The sequence below is a fragment of the Spermophilus citellus genome (assembly GCF_964194105.1).
Source record: "Spermophilus citellus genome assembly, chromosome: 15".
Classification (NCBI taxonomy): Eukaryota; Metazoa; Chordata; class Mammalia; order Rodentia; family Sciuridae; genus Spermophilus; species Spermophilus citellus.
Genome location: NC_138195.1, coordinates 92,616,853 through 92,630,583, shown reverse-complemented (window position 1 = coordinate 92,630,583; position 13,731 = coordinate 92,616,853). Strand labels below are relative to the sequence as shown.

General features: G+C 54.7%; 1 protein-coding gene across 4 annotated transcripts in view; it reads right to left on the bottom strand.

The window, feature by feature from the left end:
- The window catches only part of DOCK1 (dedicator of cytokinesis 1), a 458,484-nt gene that overhangs the window by 371,504 nt on the left and 73,249 nt on the right, over nt 1–13,731 (bottom strand). For 2 of the 4 annotated variants that reach the window (XM_081267092.1, XM_081267093.1), the window contains exons 12-16: nt 11,007–11,149; nt 7,331–7,456; nt 4,407–4,531; nt 3,310–3,408; nt 2,310–2,382 (exon numbers count right to left, since the gene is read on the bottom strand). In XM_081267092.1, the coding sequence (XP_081123218.1) occupies nt 2,310–2,382; nt 3,310–3,408; nt 4,407–4,531; nt 7,331–7,456; nt 11,007–11,149 (566 nt within the window). The remainder of the gene's footprint in view (nt 1–2,309; nt 2,383–3,309; nt 3,409–4,406; nt 4,532–7,330; nt 7,457–11,006; nt 11,150–13,731) is intronic. The other 2 variants (XM_081267094.1, XM_081267095.1) reach the window with 1 other exon arrangement.

Here is a 13,731-nt window from a genome sequence, read left to right as displayed (position 1 = left end):
ATATGTCGGGGGGCCCTGTGGCCTCGGTTCCCTCTCCCTCTGACCTAGGGTGTCCACACACAGGCCCTGTCAGCAGCTACTAACCCAGCATCTCAAAAGCACCACACTTGTGATGCTCAACAAGTTCCCAAAGCCCACAAGCAGTGACCTTGGAGACTTCATTAATTATGCAAATGTGTCTTGGTGTGTGGAGTGATAGCATCTTGCCTATAATGAGTACTTAAAATTGACAAGAAAAACAGGGATTTTGAAAATTAAAATGCTACAGAAGATACCCCTCTGCCCTGGTGTAATTTATTAATCAGGGAGAAAGAGCTTGCTAGAGAGGGGTGTGTGGGGTTGACACGGCCTCCCTCCGTGGACTCTGCAACTCTTGTCCAGCCCTGTCTCCTCCCGGGGCCCCCAAAGTCTGGCCCTCTCCTGATGTCCTCAGGGTGATTTGGGTACCAGGGCTCAACTGGCTCTCACACTGGCCTTCCCACCCTCCCCAGAGGCCTGGGCCCCTTGACCAAGCTCTGGCCTGCTCCGGTTCCCCACCCCTTGGGCTCATCTGTGCAGGGCCTCCATGCCTGGGCTGAGAACACCCTGTCCCCTCAGAGGACACCCCTCAGAGTACACCCTCGCTAGCTCACAGCCTACCCTGCCATTCCCTGGGGACTTCTTGCAGACTAACCTAAGCCCTGCTGGCAGAGGACCCCAGGCCCCTGCTATCTACGTAACACCCCCCTGAGGCACTCGAGTGGAATGCTCAGGCCAAGGGACCAGGTGTGGAGCAAAGCTCCCCGCTGACCATTTGGATGACTCTGGGCCACCTCACTGAGGGTCTCCATGTCCCTGCTTCTTCACATGTGATGTGAGAAGGCATGCTAATAACAGTGACAGCACAGGGAGTTCTTGGGAGGTCTGACCCTAACAGCACGTGGGCCCCTTCGCTGGCACAGAGTGGGAGCATGGGCACTGCTGATCACTTGCTAGCAGTGATACCCTCAGCCTCTGCCATCCAAGGAGTGTGAACATAGGAGAGGCCCCACCTGCTGCCTGGGGCCTGAACTTGGCCAGCTTGAACCACAAGGCACGGCCTTCTCGGCTGGCCAGGCTTCACACCCCTGCTTCTCCCACCCAAAGTGATGCCTGCTGCCCTCTGACTGGACCCTGGTGGGTTTGCACTGCAGGATAGGCAAGGGCTGCAGTGATGCTCAAGTGGCCATCATCCCACACACACCACACAGTGGGCCTCGTGCCACTTCCCAGTCCTTGCAGAACCAGGCCCTGGCCTCATCCGCCACTACAAATGGTCAGCTGATGGCAGTGGTCAGCACTGTAGCTCTGCAGGCCTCAACACTCAAAGTGACCATAGGCCTGGGCTTCTCAGTGGCCCTCACAGTCGTCTACATATCCAGGCACCAGAACTCCACTCCTGCTCACTGTCCTGTCCCCCAGGCACACCCTACACCACGCAGAGGGCCCAGGTCCCCAGAAACAATAAGATGGGCACCTGCTCGCAGCACAGCAGCTAGCACAGAGCCGGACACTATTGCAGAGCTGCTAGAGGGAGGGCCCGTATCCTTGAGGGACGATCACAAGAGGCTCATGCTTAGATACCTGTGAGAAGATGCAGAGCCAGAGCCTGACCACCGTCCTGAGTGGCCCCCAAGGCATCTTCCACAACACACATGGCCAAAGGACACCCTCCTCCCTGGTTCTCTATAGCACACACTACCATAGTCACCTCTGACTGTCACTTGTTTTCCCAAATATGAGCTAGTGCTGAATGAAGACAGACGAGGGACAGCGCTAAGCCTGCCTTCTGTGGTCCCCCTTCAGCACCTAGCACAGGGCCACATCGTGGGAGGTGGGCAGCACACTCCCCTGGAAGGAGAGGTTCCAACACCGGCTTTCGCTCCTCCAGCATTGGTGTCACCGTCAATATCACACCGACATCTAGGGAAGAGCTGGGGCCGAACTCCAGATACCAGGGGACAGCAAGGAAGACAAAAGGGGTCACGGCTCTGGATTCAATCAAATGACATTTCTGATGGGCAGAGTATTAGGAGTCAAAAAGGAGAAAAGGAAAGCTAAGGAGGCTTACGGAGCAGCAGCCCTCGTCGGGCAAGAGAAGGAAGGTATCCGAGGTCTGCCCGAGACATGCCCAGGAACATGTGAAATGGCAACGGCTAAGGGGCCGTCACTTTGGTGTGACAGCAGAGTCTTGGAGTGGCCCAGAACAGGTGCAGCGAGGAGAGTCCCCCCCCACACCTGCCCGAGGTGGCCCTGTGCATGCGGGGCTGGTGGTGAGCATAAGTACTCACAGTCCTGCGACGACCGGTGGCGGAAGGTAAACCGGAGGTGGCTGCGGTTCACATCCTCGATGGGAATGGCCACCTGTGTGAGTGGAGAGGAGAGAGGTGGCAGCTCCCCCAACAGCTCCCAGGGAGACAGCTTAATTCAGCGGGAGCTTTGGGCACAACTGCAAATACTTCTACACCTAGCAATGCAAACGCTGTCTATCTAATCCCCTGTGTGATCTTTCCAAAGGCAAAATGTCTCCAAATTTAAACAAGGTAATATTGGAAGGAGCCAACCCAAATCTGCTAGACAGCTGGATTTTTTCCTTTAACATTCTGATCCTCACTGTTAAGATTCTATTTCTGAACGCTGCCGTCTTCACGTTTGGTCCCAACACAAAGGTATCTATATTCTCTCCACAGCTGCAGTAAGGAAGCTATCTTGTTGTCACATTATGGGAAAAGAAAAAGACCTCGTCCACACTGCTGCAAGCAAGGACTGCCCCTAATTCTCACATCTAACATCTGTGTTCTGGGGCCAACCCCAGGCTTCTTCTCAAATATTCCAGCTCTTGGCAGTGGGCTGGTGCCTACCACAGAGGCCACCACAGAGACCAGGAGACCTGCATTATGCAAACGTGCCAGTGCCACAGGAGTGGGACCCATCTCCCTGGCAAAACCTCATGGACTGGCATCCTGTTTTTTCCAATCTGGTGTAAAGGCAGCATGCCACACATAAAACAGAACCAGAAGAGAAAGACAATGACTATCTTTAAAAGGCTCTGTCATTTGTCTCCATGAAAGCCCTATATCTACGTCCAAAGGAGATGGGAGCAAATGTATTCCGAGAAATGCCAGCGTGGTTCCTTAGCAACCCAGAATGACTTGTTGGGAGAGCCACACGGCCTGTGTGGTGCTGTTAGCGGGCAGCCCCTTGAGCCAGGGGGAAGGTGGGGGTTCCTTTGGGATACAAATGAGCATTTCATAATCAATCCAAGTGATAAAATGACCGTGCAAATAATACCTTCATGGTCTCAAACCACCGTGGCTGCTTCACTTGGTAGTAAATCACAGATTTGTACTCTGAAATCGCCTCGTCACCAGCACCCGGGAAAATCACATGCTTTGAAAGAAGGCAGAGAGTTCAGATGAGACCTCGGGGAGCCTGCTGGGCACACACCTCCCACCAGGCCCCCAGGCAGAGAGATCACTCCTGCAGTGCTGTGAACTCACTGGAAGCACAGTTCTGCACATAGCCCACGCCCTGACCACCCACTGAGGACCTGGGCGGTCGGGAAACACGAGGGAATACTGCGTCCACCACCCCAACCTCGATCCAGCCCCTCTGACATCAGGACCTACAGGAAGTGGCCTGACTCATTCAAAGGTCTGGAGTAAAGGGCTGCAGAGCAAGGAGGCAGCAGGAGCCCTCCTGCCGGCTCCAGCCATGAATGCTGTCCAGTGGACCCCACCTGGAGCCATGCTGGCAAAGGCCCATGCTTCTGGAGAGATAGGGTGGGCAGCAACAAAGGCAGCCACCCCCACTCAGAGCTGAGCCCTAGACACAAACCCAGGCTTCGGCTCCCTGGCCCCAGTCCACAGAGGTCCTGGACAGATACCTGCTCTGGTCTGGCCTCTGCTCATTAGAGATGACTGCAGCCCTGAGTCCTTTCAGGTGAACCCTGCTGGCTGCTTTGCCCACAGAAGTTAATCCTGGTTACTATGGGAAGCGCCAGGAGGCCATAGCTCAGGCTGCAGCAGTCAGAGGTCAGAGAATGCAACCCACGTCCACCTGCTCTCTGACCCTGAGCTAATTGCTTCTTCCTCAGAATCTCAGGTTCCTCATTTCTGAAGAGGTGACATAACAGTGTCTGCACTTCACAGTAATTGCTAGGGGCTTAGGATGATGCCCCCAAATGACCCTCTCTGATAAGGCTGTGCAAAGAACATGGGCCCAACTCCACAGGGATCTCCTGAGACAGATGGCACCAGGACCCAGGGACACCAAGGCAAGGTGGAGACAGGGGAGCAAGAACCAACACTTGTCCCCGAGTGGCTGCTGCGAGCTGGGCGACAGAGCCAGGGCCTGGGCCTGCAGACACGACCCCCAGCGAGCAGTACCTCCAGGCGCTTCCCGTCTTCATCGTAGACGGACACGGTCACCTCCACGTTCTTGGCCGTCGTCTTGCTCCCTTTATCAAAATCCCCTTGAACCAACGTCACATAGATATCATTCCGAACATCGCCTGGGGGGAATCACATCTTTAGTACCAACCCATTATTCATAGTGTGACTGGGAATTTTGCAAAAACCATCTAACCCGCTCCCCAGCCTAGCAGAATGTTATAGATACTCTATTAGGTGATCATGAAATATTTTCTACAAAACAATCTTGGCATTTGAAAGCACAACAAAGGTGATTTCTGTCATGGTCCTAAGACCTGCTGGAAAGAGAAAACATCTCCTCTGCTGATAGCTAGCTGGTCCACTTCCAAGTGCAGCCCAGAGTGACTACAATGCCACAGAGGGGCTGCGAGGACCTGCCCCGCTTCGTGGCCATGGCCCATGGCCACCAACATGCGGGCTGGGCTCATCTACGCTTCAGTCGCCACCTCAGCGCACACCCAGGAGGTGAGTGGCAGCATCGGCCTCCTTGACATTCTTCCCAAAGTCCAGGAGCTGAAACCTGACTGAGACCTACAGCCTGGGATCAAGGACAACGAGGAGGGGCCACAAGGGGAACTCCCCTGCTTGGCTCTTCTCTTGCAGCAAGTGGCTGTCTGGTCCCTGGTGGGGACCAAGAGAGAAGAGGCAGAACAAAACAGACCTGAGCACTGTAAGTAGGAAGGACCCTTAACTATGGGGAAAAATTACCACAGCTGAGCTCTTCCCACTCAGGATGCACGAAGTCCCTGGTAACGGTCCGACCGGGAAAACTTCACAAGCTTTGTTGGCAACGTGATTTAGAGGAAGCATCACGGCCCAGGGACCGTGACTGTGCTGTTGCCTGGCCCCTCCCACCTGACCCTGCTCTGCACAGAGCGGCTCTGCTCCATCAAGGGCAGCAAGAAGCTGAGGAGCAGGGACCTTAAGGAACAAGCCTCCTCTTACTGTCTTGTTTTTATTTTATTTTTTATTTTTATTTTATTTTTTTTGTTTAACTGATTTATTTTGCCTTTTAATGGCTCTGACTATTAAATTAAGCTTTCATTTAAAAGTCATTATTATAACAGTCCCAGTGGGCCGCTCCCACAGCCACTGTGCCTGCCAGGAGACGGAGCGCGGCTGCAACTGTGCCAGGGTCCATGGGAGAAGAGAAGGAAGGAGGAGCCAGGGAGCAGGAGGCCAGGCTGCCCGTCCAGGACCGGCCCCTGACCAGCAGTGACCTGGGACAGCCACCCTGAAGAGGCTTGTTGGTGAGGCAGGGTGCTGGGCCATCACTCCACCTGAAGATCTCATGGAGCTCAATCACTAAAGGGGACAGCAGCTTCCTGAAGATGACACCAGCCAGAGGAGTAGTAGGGATGGGGGTGACGAGGGGCTGAACCCCACACCTGGCTCCCGTGTGCACCTACAGAGTAATTCTGTGGGGCCAACCAGCCGACCCCACTCACAGAAGGAAAAGCCCACAGATGTTCACAAGGGCCATCAGCAGACGCCCCCAGGGTTATGGGGCTCTCTGTGGGGAGGAGGGAGCTGGGAGCGGGTGTGGGTAGATGCTAACCACCCCTCCTGCTCAAAGGACAGCCCTGCTCTCCCACCCAGTCCTCCAGAAGGACTTGGGATGCCAGCAGGTCACAAGAAGGTAGAAAGTCGGCCATGAGGTGACATGACTGGCTCCCCCACTGTCCAAAGATGATCCAGGTCTTCAGGAGACAGCCAAGCAAACGGGTGATGCTCAGGTTCTGCCGGGAGCGAGCAGGAGTTTGACTGAAAACCACTGGCTCTGTCTCCTGGTGCCTGCAGCCTGGCCAGGGTCACTCAGTCGACAGAGAACAGGGTGACTCACTCCAGCGAGCTGCCCTCTCCAGGGGTCCCTCCCCAGGAGCCCCTCCCCAGGCAGGGAGCACACATAACCTGCCAGAATCATGGGGTAAGTTTTAGACTTCCTGTGTAAGTCTACCAATTATCAGGGAAACCCCACAGAGCACAAGTTTCCTGGGTTTCCCTTCGAGAGCTACAGAGGTCAACACATACCACCAGTGACTTCATGCATGAATTTGCGTGGCAGGTCCAAATTCAAGGACTGTGAGCTGACTTCCCCTGATAAGTCTTAGCAAATTGGCTGGGTGGCCAAAGTGGCCATGTGTGCCAGCAAGAGTGGCATTTGAACCTCATCTCCACTCGTTGGCCATGTGACTTCAGGCTGTGGTTTAATTTTTATGAGAATTAGCTCAACACTAACTTGCAGTGTCCCAAGACCTTTATGTGGATTAACCTATATTATTAACACAAATATTGCTTACAAATCAAACAGTATCACCCAGATATAAAGGGTAAATATCAACCATGCTTCCCAAGGTCCGAGAACCAAATCAGATTAGTAACATGAATCTACATAGAAACTGGACAGTGTTATTAAACATGAGACTAATGCTCACAAGAAATCCCCTCATCAGTTTCCTGGCTGAAATTCTGCAACTGGACCAGAGCAGCACGAGTGTGGTGCCCGACACTAGCCACTGGCCACTCATGCACAGTCCTGCTGTGGTGGCTGCATGCTGGGGGCTCACTTGCCAATGCTCCTTCCTCTTTTTAATCAAAAAATCTGTTCAGATATCTGCTGGGTTTCCCGCCTGCCCCACACGACCCTCACAGCTGTGAGGAGCTTTTCCTAGCAGGGGCCCAGGTGGCCAGGGTGAATATCCCCCCTCACTCAGTCACAGCCACTGACCCCCAGGTGTTCCAGAGCCACCCTGGGGCTTCCACATCACCAAGGTGAGCTCAGCCCTCTGTGGCTGCCAGAGCTACATGTTACTGTCCCCATGGTTTTGTGACCAGCTACATCTCACATGCACAGAAGCCCCAGACGAGCCAGTCCTTACCAGGCATGATTATCTCTGGAAACCCTGTTTTGCGAGCCACAGCTGTGGTTCTGTCCACCAGATGAGGAAACTCTTTTCGAATCTGATGGACATCTCCAGGAAGTAATTTCAGTGTTACCCACAAACCTGGGAAAACAACAGATGCCAGGGTCACTTTGTATCTTGCTCGTTTTAAGAATACTTCATGACAGTGACTTCAATGAATGAGAGTTTTAATTCACAATTCAACATTTAAAGACACAGTCAACGTCCAGGTGGGAGGTACTTAGCACAGGGGAATGACCTGCCAGCTGGGAGGCAAACTCTGCCTGGACAGGGGAACCCTCAGGGGCAGCAGCTCCCACGCTTCCCACAGGTGCCCAGGGCCAATGGCTGTGCCCTCCCCCATGGGTGCCCAGGGCCAACGGCTGTGCCCTCCCCCATGGGTGCCCAGGGCCAGCAGCTATGCACCCCCCACAGGTGCCCAGGACCAATGGCTCCTCTGAATCAATATGCATGTGAGATAAACCAGAAGGAGCATGGACTAGGAATGGACCCAGAAGGCTGACCTCTCCCAGAACCCCAGGGAGGCCACCAGCAAGGACTCAGAGTTAGATGCACAAGGCACTGGCAGCTCGCGCCCCAGTGAGCTGCAGAGCGGGGGCCACGGAGACACTGTCACAGCTCAGGAGAAACAAATGCTCAGGCTGCCACTGAGCTCTTGCCTCCCAGAGGGCACAGGAGACTTTCAGCCCTCGACACCAAGACGAAGGAGCATCCCACAAGGAGTGTGGTGAACACGGGCCTGGGCACAGGGAGTGCGCCCCGAATACACACCCAGGGGCAGGCCCGTGGGCGGGAGCAGGAGGGACATGCAGAGGCTCACACGTCAAGGGCAGGAGACGCAGCAGCTGCTGTCAAGGACAGTGCCTGTCCCCCAGGTGCAAAGGCGGCGTCACCGCCAGTGGCACACTGAGGTGCTCACACAAGGCCATGAGCCTGGCCTGCTGCTCCCCAGCTGCTCAGCTCTGGGGGACCCATGAGCCACCATGGTATCAAGGTGTGCTCCTACTGTGTGTCTGTGCCTGGGCCCCTGTGGGTGTCCTTGTGTGCGTCTGCGTTGTCTATGGGAGACAGAGTTTGTCAAAGGAGGGAAATAGAACCAACGGAAGAAAGTCCCCAAGACCCACCAGGGGATGGCACCCAAACAGAGGCTATGTACCAGGGCTCCAGACGTGCACTGCACATGGTAATGGACCAAGAAAGGTGACTAGGAGCCCACGATCCACCCTGGCACTCACTGCGTCTCCTCCTTTTCACTAATTCACACAAAAGTACCTGAACTAGCACCAGCTCTGGACCTGCAGAAAAATTAAGCAGACAGACCTTCAAGGGGCCGAGCACTCCCTCACCTGTGTCCTGGCACCGTCACCCGTCCAGGAAACCACATTGAAGAGCATTCGTGCTATTATGAGAAGTCCTGCCTCTCAAGCACCTTTCCTTGCTCACAAACACCACGTCGCTCAAGTATCTGAGCTCATAAACTCAAATACCAGTGACGCGACTCAAGTGTCACACCACAATCTAAACAGGGAGGCTAAATGTTCTTGATTATATTGAGCTTTTCTAAAAACACCTTCCTCAAGAGAATATGAGGCCAAGATTCATCAAAGTCAAAGCACATTTGGGGTTGACGTCTGCTTCATCAGAATAACTAAAAATGAAAAGAAGGAGCACCATCAGGTCTCAAACACGGGAAGCAGGGGTCTGTGGGGGGAGGGCGGGGAACACTGTCCACTGCAAACACCCAGTACCTTCGGGTTCAGGAGTCAGAATGATTTGGGTTGATTATAAAAGACTGTGTTCCTGGTGACGAGGACACATTGATGAAACCTGGAGCAGACCAAGACCCCAAGACAGGAGCCCGAGGGACAGGGGCCCCAGGCATGTGCCCAGGAGACAAGGGCCACGGGACCTGCGTCCTTGATACTGGGCATGAAATACTCCCGGTTGTGTCCATCAGTGTTTCCTCCCTGCTCCTTGTGTGGGCACCTGGCCAGGACCCAGGTGAGCAGGATCAGGGCCAACGTGGGCCAGGACTGATGAAAAACAGACACCCAGCTGTGCCCAACAGACCCAGCGGCTGGCTCAGGGGCACTCCCTGGACCATCTCTCTCAGTGCTCTCTGGAACGAGCAGGGTTCACCTGGGCGGGCCAGGAAAAGGTTCAGTGAGGAGGCTGCCAGGCATTCCGACTCGGGAAGACGCCGCGGTCTGAGGGTCTCCTCTCCGTTCCCGCTGTGGCCTGGAGCAGCCCCTCCTCCCAGGGTGCAGGCACCAAGTACCAGCCCGGTCGCTCTCTGGCTTCATGGATTTTGGCCGTGAACCTGACAGAGGCAGGCTTCCGGGCATCTTTCTGAGTAGTTTCCTACTGGCCTGAAACAATCTCCACTTCTCCTGGGTGACTTTGTCATAAATGTTGACCGAAGCTCAGGCGACAGGGAAAGAGAACCTGGAGGTCCACAGGGCCTGCTCCAGGGCCAGGGAGGACGAGCAGCCAGGGCCTGCCCCCAGCACCTAGCCTGTGCAGCTCCAATCTCAGCAGCTGGACCAGACCCCTACTGGGTGGTTTTTAATTAAAATGCATATTGCCATGGCTAACCATTTACCAGGGACCAGGCCTGGGTCAGCTTAAATGTTCATGAACTCTCAGGATTAACTTTCAGGGTGGGGGTTGGTTCGCTATTGTGGGCCGAGATGGGTAGGTCACACCAGCTCAGAACACTTAAGGGCCCATTTCTCCAGAACACTCTTCCACTGGGTCAACGTTCTCCTTGAGAGCTGGCACGGCTATTCTGGAGGTCTGGTGACCGCAGGTAGCTGGACAGGGAGGCAGGCCCTCCTCAGCCCTGCCCAGCTTCCAGCACGTCAGCACCAGATCCAGGACTGACGTGAGGACGTTCCCACCTGTGTGGGGCAGGTCAGACCCAGGTTCCAAAGGTGCTTCCCCCCAGGCAGGAGGCAGGTTCCTCCAATGGTCATCTCCTGGCCAAACCGAGGGCCCAGTGTCTCCACCCAAGCTGACGGGGGGCCAGCTCTGCCAGCAGAAGGGCAGCTGCTGGACACATCAGTGTGGGGTCAATGTTGGTGCTTGTGGGACAGAGAGGGGGAAGGAGGATAACTGAGCAAACGGAAGGGAGGGGCGCCAGTCCATCAAACAAAGCCACTTTCCCAGGGGACAAAAGGGCGGCCCTAGAAAATAGCCAGGCAGTGAGTTGCACTCCACATGGGCCATGACACAGAGGACAAGAGCACATGCCTGGGGGTGAGGGCGGTGTCCAATGCCCCTTTTCCCTACAGGGAAGAGGGAGCTGTAGCCCGAGGGCGGGGACGGTATTAAGGATTTTGTTCAAGGGTGGATAAGAGGAAGGGCTGGACCAAGGGAGGAAACCCAGTGTTGGCCCAGCAAATCAAGAACCCGCGCCCCCCTCAAGAAAAGATCAGTCCTCGCTGTCCTCGGGGAGGCTGGCCTCCAGTGGTACTCAGCAAGGTGAGCAGCAGGACACTGCAGGGGCCATGCATCGGAGACAAGCTCTCCAGGCCCGGCACTGTCACCACTGCCACCACCACGTCGAGCTGACGGCACCGTCCACACCCCCAGAGGTGGACAGCAACGGTAACCAAATGGAGATACGTACCCTGGCCCTTGTGGTTGACCTCTTTGGCAGCGATGACTTTGTTTATGACAGTCTGCAGGAAGTCGTTCTCCCCTGCCACCCTGGGTGAAAAACGGGATGACATGTTCAGCGGCTTGTGTCGGGTGGCGTCGTCCAACGCGAGCCTGGAGGGCACGGGACGAGCGAGACCACAGGAGACAAAGGGCACGAAGACCCGTGGGTCCCGGGAACAAGGGAACACAAGAGGGCAGCGTCCCCGAGGGCCAGAGGGTCGTCATGAGTCAACGCAGGACAGAGGGTGGGAGACAGAGGGCAGGTGACAAGAGAAACAGGGAAAAGCATCGATCAGGAAATGCTGAACCAGAGAGAAGTCAGGCCAACCAAGGCACCCGCTCCCCAGGACACCAGCCGCGGCTCAGGAGCCCCCGGACCACTAAAGGGCTGGTCCGAGGGCCAGGGGGCTGAAAGGCACCCCCACAGCCACTTCTCCAACTTCACTAACTCCAAACACAGCCTGGGTCACGGGGCAGGTGGCACAAAGAGAAAAGCAAAATCAAGAGCCCCCACCCCGCTCAAGAAGAGACCCCCGAATCCTAATGGCTTGAAGAAGCTTCCCAACCTGCCCCTCTTGCACTCCACAGACCCCAAGTGAGGTCATGTGAGACTGGGGGTACACTTTAGGGAACACAATCGATGACAGCCACATCAGGGAGGGAAGCCGGGACATGGCTAGGAATGCAAACCAGCAGGTCGGGCCCGAGAACAGGGAGCCGTCCACAGGGCTGCAGTGAAGGAGAAGGAAGCTGAGCAGGCAGCAGGTGCCAGCAGGAAAATCCTGTACCCCCGCCCGGCCCAAGAGAAAATGAGAAGGAAACAGACACCATGTGCAGAGTGTCCAAAATCAATTCTGAAGCAAGGTTGCCATTATCCATCACCCAAGCCACATAACTCACGGGAGCTGAGGGCTGTTTTTAATTTACTTCACCAAGTAAAAGAAGAGAGAGAGAGAAAGAAAGAGAGGAAAGAGAGAGGGGGAGCGAGGGAAAGATGTGCACTGCGCCTCCATCCCTAAAACCAACCCTGTGAGATAATAAATCAGTTTTAATGGAGCAAAAAACGGTTTCATTAGCATGACATTTCCCAAAGAACTGGTTTCATTGCTTATTTTGCTATTAAAATCAGGCTGCTCTTTTGCTTCTAACACTGCAAATATTAATCTGTATATTAGTCTTCCTTTAATGGAGCAAGGAGTCACAAATTACATAAGAGATAAGCATGTAATCATATTTTTTAAAATCGACGTTCACTACAAGATAAAAAAGATGGCACCATGTACAGGCCAGCTCCGGGAGCTTACAGCACAGCCTGTGAAGACTAGAAACTTGAAACTCCAAACACTCTAACTTTTCAAACGGAGCATCCCAGAGCACACTAGCCAGCAACAAGTCATCTTAATTTAGCAGAGCGTTGGGGCTTCAGGAAGCTGACATGTAACACAGCAATCAAAACAGCAGGGGCCCCATTATTTCTCAGGGGAACAACAAGCCCCTTAACTTTATGATTTCACAAAAGTACGTCTACGTGTTACCTGCACTGGGTGGCCTCACTTGCTGAGGAAGCTTGCAGACTGCAGAGCTCTGCCTTCATGAGCCAGCTCGCTGGTGGGCTCCGGAGGTAAGGACCCAGCCACGCTCCCTGCAGTGGTGGGAACGTGCTCCACGCGCCTAGCACGGCAGCCGCGAGCCCCGGGGGGGCCTGAACACTGATATGGAACTAATGTGATTGAGAAGCTAAAGTTTTAATTCTATTTAATTTTAATTAATTTAAATGGCCACACAGGGCTAGTAGTTATCACACTAGACAGAAAAGTGAACTGAAAGCATTGAAGTCCTCAAAGCCCTCTGCCTGCGGTTATGCTGGGAAGATGTGCCACCGGACCCAGCTTCAGCTGGGGAACACAGCGGCTCTGCCATCCCCCCACCCAGGAAGCTGCAAAGGCCTCCACTGGGCACTGCAAGAGCCTCGGGAGCTGCTGGACAGAGCACCTGCCTGCGCAGGGAGCGTGTGCCAGGAGTGCAGCCCAACCGCGGGACGGGTGGGTCAGGAAGGCTGCAGGCTGGACGGCGAGCCACAGTCCTCCTCCTCCACCCGGGATGGGGCTCCTTCCACAGCCACTTGCCCAGCCACCCAAAGCCCCTCCACCGACTGCTAGAAACGATGTGAACTTTGTAAAATGAAACTTGTCTCCAGTGTGGGATCCCTTAAAGAAAAACAAACATGAAGAGGAAAGAGGACAGAGAGGACCCCACAGGTCACCCACCTGCGCCGTTCAGTCTGACTTGGCAAGCTAGGGGAGGCAGTCTCACCATTTACCTAAGTGTTCCACTTCCTGCCCCACCTTCCTGAAGCAGAAGTGTCCCTGGGGTGGCCGAAGACCCTGACTGGGCCTCGTCTGCTTCTGTCACCAAACACCGCCAGTCCCTTCACATCAGAGACTCCACCAAAGGCACCTCCCTCAAGTGCCCTCCCATGCTCCAGGCACCTCTCCAGAGACCTCGGGTCAGAAGGAGACAGAGAAGTGCCCGGCACCCGTAGATCCTGAGCAGAAATCAGGATGGGAAACTCAGCAGCGTCACCACACGCTGCAAAGTCCTATTCCTCACTTTACAAAGGAATTCATCATCATTGTGTTTGGTTTTCTATTTTAAAAACAGCAAACCACTTGTGATGAATTTGAATGTATTGT